General features: G+C 30.8%; 1 protein-coding gene across 2 annotated transcripts; it reads right to left on the bottom strand.

Moving 5' to 3' along the window:
* Positions 1-599: 599 nt before the first annotated feature.
* On the bottom strand, positions 600-3,526 carry LOC107952145 (ras-related protein Rab7-like). Of its 2 annotated transcripts, none has more exons than XM_016887425.2 (8): positions 3,220-3,526; positions 3,051-3,077; positions 2,859-2,958; positions 2,480-2,617; positions 2,320-2,400; positions 2,042-2,187; positions 1,138-1,274; positions 600-880 (listed from the first exon to the last, which is right to left on the bottom strand). In XM_016887425.2, the coding sequence occupies exons 1-7, from the start codon at positions 3,270-3,272 to the stop codon at positions 1,205-1,207; spliced, it is 615 nt and encodes a 204-aa protein (XP_016742914.1). In that variant the 5' UTR covers positions 3,273-3,526; the 3' UTR covers positions 600-880; positions 1,138-1,204. The 2 variants fall into 2 exon arrangements, with proteins under 2 accessions (XP_016742914.1, XP_016742915.1); XM_016887426.2 differs by having other exon boundaries at positions 2,859-2,937; positions 3,220-3,468.
* Positions 3,527-7,634: the final 4,108 nt, after the last annotated feature.

Here is a 7,634-nt window from a genome sequence, read left to right as displayed (position 1 = left end):
TGTTGTAGGCTTGATATTGTGATCTTGTAGTTGAACATTTGATGATAGTGGAACTCTTTATCGGACTCTAAAGTCCCGTGGTTTTTACCCTTAATTTAGAGGGGTTTTCCACGTAAAAATATCGGTGTCTCTATTTATTTTTGTTGTGGTTGCATTAGTTGATTTGTGGTTGATTAAGGTTGCTAGAGAACATATCTTGTGCTATTGTGCTTGCCATAATTTTTACAGGAGTTATAAGGAGAGAAAGAACACCGGTTGTGCTTTCGCTTTGTTTCGGTTGTTCGGTTTCTTCCCAACAATATGGTGTAAAAAGCTTGAATTCCCACAATTGTCCAGTCAAACATTTATCACATTATCTAAACAAATCACAACAAATTATTCTTGTTTCATTATATAACCCAACTTTTAGATATATATTCCTGAAAAGCATGACAAAAAACTTATTTTTTTTCAAAGTTAGAATATGTGGTGGCAAGCCATTTGCATAAAAGAAATTCAAGAATTCTTTTTGATAGATTTTATGAGGATAATCTTCAAATGAATAATAGATGTGCTCAGTCTCAAGATATTTATCAATAATCTTCTAATCAAGCTTGTACTTACACAAGGAAAGAAGAGTTGATATTGAGTTATAATTTTTTAAAATTTGTTTTCTTTTAGTACAAATTAATTTATAATTTCAACTCAGTCACATATTTAAATAATAGTATAGATAATTAAATTTGAAGTGAGAGATAGAAAGCCAATAATATTTTCCTAGGTAAAACTATCTTAATCTAATTGAGTGAGGTCACTCAAATAGTTTGGTTTTTATCGCAATCGAATCAACCCAAGCTTCAAGGCAGCTTGAACTCCACTTGGCTATACAATTACTTGGTACCTGAGAACAAAGATAATAAGGAATACAACAACCACAATATTTTATTACAGCACAATAGAACATCAGCGATGAAGACAGAGGAAGTAGGAACAGCGGTAAAATTACTTTCTACTAGTAATGAACAATAAATTGTTGTTTTTAAATAGAAATAAAAAGTCGTCTGGATGAATGCAACTTTCTATAACCAAGTGAACTGCAAGTAGACATTTGACCTTCACTCCAGACACAAGCTAGTAATGAGAAACTGCACCACTAACCTGGTAATGAAGATATCCACTCCGGCTGTTTTTGCACTCGAATAAAAAAGAGACCCATCCACAACTCTTAACACTCACACCCCGTTGATCTCTGTGACCGTCCACCACCCGCAACATCAATGGTTTCAGGAATGTATCTTTGGCCGTGATCAAAACAACAATTGGAACAACACCAATTAGAAATCCAACAAAAAAAGTGGTTACCCATCTTAATATTATATTCATAATGTTTTTCTATAAACTAATCGCACATATAAATGAACATCACATTTTTCTCTGTTTTATCATCCTGGTCACTGAAATATCCTATTTCAGCATATAAAGGGTTCAAATTGTTATTCAACTTTAACAACAACCCATGATCCATGAGTACAGGGATGTAAATGAATCTCATGCACATAAATCAGAGCTCTCTGAGGACGAATATAGACAACAAAGTAGTTCAAAAATGGAATTAAGTTTACTCAATTAATGGCGTGGATAAGTCACAATGCAAGATGAATCTACCACATAATTTCCTGAGCAATGTCTTCATCTAAAAAGCATTCAATTGTAATTGAAGTACAAACTGATACATCATAGAAAAATCAGTTCACATAATTTTTCAAGTCTACTCTATTTTTCATCTTCTTCTACTTTAATATTTTATTTTATTTCTCTGAAAACTGACCCATCAGCATTAACATTTTATTAAGCATACATGTTCTTTGTGGAACATATTTGTTTTCTGCAAAATTTGCTTCCGAAAATCAAACATCTCTTAGTAAGACAAAGAACATAAGTACAAAAACAGAACTCCCTTCTATTCACTAGTTTTCTATTTACAAAAAAAAGAAAAAAAAAGGAGAAAAGAAAAGCACCAATAAAACAGAGCCTAAATTATTCAGACACATATGATACTTACATTTCTTCTTCAGGTTCATTCTTCAAACCATTTTTAGTTATGCACTCAAATGCTGCATCAACATTGAATCCTTCTTTTGCAGAGGTCTCAAAGTACGGTATGTTTCCCTTTGAAGCACACCATGCTTTTACTTTCTTTTCAGAAACCTAAACCAGAAAGAAGTAACCACATTCTTAAACTGTCAGAAAACTAAGTCACACACTCCTATTTGACACCATGAAAGGTTTAGGTGGAAGCCGAGAGGAGAAATGCATTGGGGAGGGCGCATGACAGCTTACCACTCGACTATTGCCACCATCAACATCAACCTTATTTCCCAGCACAACAAACGGAAAATTTTCGGGGTCAGATGGACTGGCCTGAACATTTAACATTCACAACATTATTACTTCATTCTTCCAATTAAAATATTCTACACGTCATGTAGTAGAAAGTTACCTGAATCAGAAACTCTTCCCGCCAATTATTAAGATTATCAAAGGCATTTACGTCATACACGAGTACACAACAATCGGCACCTCGATAGAAGGCCACACCTAAACTTTGAAATCTTTCCTGCCCAGCAGTATCCCATATCTACACACACAAACAGAGAATCAATGCCAACAAATGTAAAGAAGGCTTATTCTCAATACTTCCAATCAAAATAAAAATCTTCACAAAGAAGATATAAAGGTTGGCTTGGTTACTATTCCGGTGTTATATGAACTTAGAAGTGAATGTCTATGGTGAATGTCACTCAAATATATTTATAGCTTATTTATTTGTAAAAACAAGAAAATAAGTTGTTTCTATTTCGAATAGAACAACATTTTACCTGCAATGTAAACAGTCTGTCTTCATATTGAACCTCTTTTGTCAAAAAATCGGCTCCGATCGTCGCTTTGTACTGATTACTAAACTTACGATTAACAAACCTAATTCAAATAAAAATTAATAATAACTAAAACACTAGAACGAACAATTTTAAATTTCAAAAACCTAAAAAAAAAAAAGTTTTAAAGCTTACTGATTCATGAGAGATGTCTTTCCAACCCTAGAAGTTTTAAAATCAAAAGAAAAAGCTTGTTAACAAAATTCAAAATCAAAATGGAAATCAATGACAATTTAATAAAAAAGTTAAATTCTAATGTAAACAATAAATTTAAGAATTAAAGTGAAATGATAATAAGATTTACCCGCTGTTACCGAGAATTATGACCTTTAGAAGCATACGACGACAAGAAGCCATGGGATTCAATTTTCGACTTTGATTATTAATCTTAGTATTTTATATATATTTTTAAAAACATCTATAATTTCAGAGAAATTTAAGAGGAACTGAAAATTCGAGTGATCTTTTTCTCCAAAAAACATCCAAATTCTGTTGCAAACAGTTAGAAGTTCTTCAGTTTTCTGCCACCCAAACTCAATTCTTTTCCAAAAACACCCCTATTTAAAATCTAATTCGCATTGGCTTAAAAAACTAGTATGGTTTCACTAACGTTCATGTTGGATGAATTGATTCTTTTTACCAAATTATAGACCGAATATTTGAAGGTAAAAATATGCTCTGATTACATTTTAAATTTAATCTCAATAGTTTAAATTTTAGGAGTTTAGTATTTTAATTTTTTGGATTTAAAAATTTTAATTCAGTTGTTAACATCGCTACAATTCTTTTATTGAAGTCATTGGTGTAACCTATTAAAAACTAAAAAAAAAAATTTACTCAATTGACAACTATATAACAAAAAAATTGACATTGTAATAGACTTAAGTTTAAATAAAGAATTTTAATAATGTTGTCAATTCTTAAAAATTACCATCAATATATTTTAATTAAAATAAAATATTTAAATTGACTAGAAAAGTTGAATATCAAATTATGTAAAAAAATATTAAATATAAAGATAAATTTTTAAATTTGGATATACCATGGAGACTAAAGTTGAAAACTGACCATTATTATTTAATCCAAAAAGACAAAGCAAATACTACGTATTTCGACATGTATACATAAATATTTTAATCAAAATAAAATATTTAGATTACCAATGACATTATAAAAGTTGAGGTACCAAATTATGTGTTCTATCCCAAACTCAACCCTAACGAAAAATTTGAATGTAAGATGCCACATTTATTGTCGAAACAACTCAGACGATGATCATCCATTTCATCAAGTTTAGTAATTAGTTTTTAAAATATTTTTATAAAAACATAAATAAATAGATAAATTCATTTATAGAACTTTAAAATAATGTTTAAAACCATTTAAAATCGAGTTATTAAGGTTTGAAAGTGTTAAGAACTAAAAACGAGTCTCGAAATGTCAAGAATACTTAAAAGAAGGGACTAGTATTTACAACTCTATCCCTGGAGCCAAAAATTGCCTTAAAACCCACTTGTTCTGATACCTAAAAGCTTAATACTAAAATATGAACTTAGAGGACTCAAAAATTAAGTTTAAAACATAAAATACACCAACCGGAATACCTCCAATCATAATGAACATAAAACATGCTAAAAAACAATCAATTACAAGGAAAACTCCTTCGCGAAACCTACTTAAATTAAACCATCATTTATCTCAAACATGCTCATCATATAGACATTTACATACACAAAGCATAGCCTTCATTTATGCCATATGAACATATCGTTCAAGTATTCAAAAGCATCTTATAAGACTCATATAGTTCCATAGACTTAGGTACATATCATTTACTAACAATTTTGAAACTAGACTTTATAATCATATGGTTGAACTGAGATATGAGCCATTGGATGCCGTTGAACATCACAAGAAATTCAAAAAGTCTACTTAACACCTACACACAAAACAAATATATTTGCACACTGAGCATTGAAAGCTCAGTAATGTTAATATAATTTGACTTCAAAACATAAAAGTATTAAGAAGTAAAGCATACCAACATAACATTATAATATATCATAAAATCAAGTTTCATAATTGTAACAATCCTTACCCGTATCCAAGGCTAGAACAGAGTACGAGGCATTACCAGAATTAACAATACACATAGACGAAAACCGGGCCATAAAATTTCATTTAATTCAAAACTTTTCGAACACATGTATAACAAACAAAGCTAACTATATCATCACATCAAAACATAGGACATGGCACGATTAATTAAACTTATAAACCATAATGGATAAGGCCTACATCTCATGATCATATACGATAACTCAATGCAGACTGATACGTATAGTCAAAATCATAATAAAAATATATATCACAAACCAACTTCCTATACATGCCACTCACTTGATATTTCTAATATTTGAATTAATTCTCCCAAAATGATAGTTTGATAGTGTGATTTTGCCTCCGACGATCTCCAACCCCGAGCCGACCTGCCAATACTAAAGAAATGGAGAGGATGGGTAAGCTTTACGCTTAGTAAGTTCATATAAAAATAATAAGCAATTACTACCACGCTTTTCAAGATAAAACACTATAATTGTACAATTACACATGTTCAGGTTAAGTTGTGTTATCAAGTTACAGTTACTAAATCATTCATATCTGAAGCTACAAAACTCCAAATTTAGTTTTGTTAATTTTCCTTGAAACTAGATTCATATATATTTCTCCCATAAAAATTCCAGAATTTTTAGTTTATCCAATTAGTACAGTTTATTCATTAAAATTTCCCCTGTTTTAGGGTACAACTACTCTGACCCCTGTGTACTACGAACCAAATTTCTCCCTGTACAGAATTTCAACAACCATTTCGTTTGTTTCCCTTAAAAATATACTCAATAAGGAATCCATGCGTGTAAGGTATGGCTCTTAATAATTTTTTTTACAATTTATGGTGAATTTCTAAAGTCAGAACAGGGGATCTCGAATTTATTCTGACACCGTCTCACAAAAATTATAATATCACATAATAAATAACTCTTTTGCTCCCCTTGTTTCTTTTATATGAAAATAGACTCATGAATCTTTAATTCCATAATTTTTTGAAATTTAATTCAACTTACAAAATTTTTGGTAAATTTTCAAAGTCATGCACTACTGCTGTTCAACACTGTTTTACTACTAAAGTTCACTTTTACACAATTCACTTAATCCATTCCATTTTACCGAGGTTCGCTCAAATATCAAGCATATTGCTCATAAATTCAAATAAACATATACTTGCACTTGTTCATAACATAATCAATTTCACATATATTTTCATTTAATCGATTTCCCGTTGAACTTATCGGAATAATAACAGATACACAATTGCCTGCACATTTTCCCATTTCTACACTTGTAGCTGAAGCTATCTGGTACGCATAGTAGCCTGCACTTAGTACTACACATGTGACCAATAATCTGGTACATGTAGTAGCCTGCACTTAGTACTACACATGTGATCACAGTTTTCGGGTACGCATAGTAGCCTACACTTAGTACTACACATGCGACCAATTATCTGGTACACGTAGTAGCCTGCACTTAGTGCTACACACGTGACCTCACAATAGTTCATTTGTATCGTTTCTATTCCGAAGGTTCAACCGGGAAATTCCTCACTTTTCAACATTTTATTAAATTGTCCGTAATCAATTAAAATTCAAAACTTACATCAAATAACCATTTGATAGGCAGCCACATTTCATATGATATCAAAATATAATAACATAAAAAGAATCGATAGATTATTTATGTACGAACTTACTCGAAGTGTCGATCTCACTATCCATAGTACCAATTGTCCATTCATAGTATAATAAGACATAACTCAAATATCAAATCAGTTTTTAAGAATTTACATAACATATATCACATATTTCATATATCACTTGTCATGTATCATCATTTTCTTGTATTTCATGTAACATTCTTTCATGTCATATTTCCACATCATAAACACCATCCCATCAACTTTTCCAATATATTAAATCATACAATATATTAAATAATAGTAAGAAATATAATTCAAACATAACATTGCATTATTATTATCATACGAACTTACCTCGATCCAGAAACGACAATTTACCATTTTAGTCCACAACCTTATATTTTCCCAATTTAAGCCCGAATCTCGATTTCCTTCATATATAATATCACATTTAGCCTAATAATTAGTCACACTATTTATACAGGTCCAAAAATCATATTTTTACAAATTTTCATTTTGACCCCTAAACTTTTGCATATTTTCACTTTTGCCTCAAGGTTCGAAAATTAAACTTCATCCTATTTTCTTGTGTTTTATGACATGCTGATCATTTTTCCCTTCTATGGCAACATAAAATTCTCACTCTAACATGTACTTATGACTATTAGGTATTTTTACCGATTAAGCCCTTTTACTCGTTTTCACTTAAAACCGAGTAGCACAAGTTGTCTAACATAATTTAAAATCTCATATTCTATCATAAAACACCAAAATACACAAATTTCACCTATGGGTATTTTTCCAATTATGAACCCTAGGTTGAATTATTGCTAGCATAAGCTAAATCAAGTTACCGGGACTCCAATAACGTAAAAATCATTAAAACGAGGCTAGAACGGACTTACAATCGAGCTTGGAAGCTTGGAAACCCTAGCATGGAGTCTCCCTTGGTATACACGTCCATG

Source organism: Gossypium hirsutum, chromosome A02, assembly GCF_007990345.1.
Source record: "Gossypium hirsutum isolate 1008001.06 chromosome A02, Gossypium_hirsutum_v2.1, whole genome shotgun sequence".
In the NCBI taxonomy this organism is placed as follows: Eukaryota; Viridiplantae; Streptophyta; class Magnoliopsida; order Malvales; family Malvaceae; genus Gossypium; species Gossypium hirsutum.
The sequence above is the reverse complement of the archived record's forward strand: the minus strand, read 5'-3'. Positions and strand labels throughout refer to the sequence as shown.

Coding starts and splice junctions, on each gene's coding strand:
- LOC107952145 (XM_016887425.2), bottom strand. CDS start 3,272: ATGGCTTCTTGTCGTCGTATGCTTCTAAAGGTCATAATTCTCGGTAAC. Junction 2,401..2,479: donor GGGAAGAGTTTCTGATTCAG/GTAACTTTCTAC, acceptor TTAAATGTTCAG/GCCAGTCCATCTGACCCCGA. Junction 2,188..2,319: donor ATGGTGGCAATAGTCGAGTG/GTAAGCTGTCAT, acceptor TTTCTGGTTTAG/GTTTCTGAAAAGAAAGTAAA.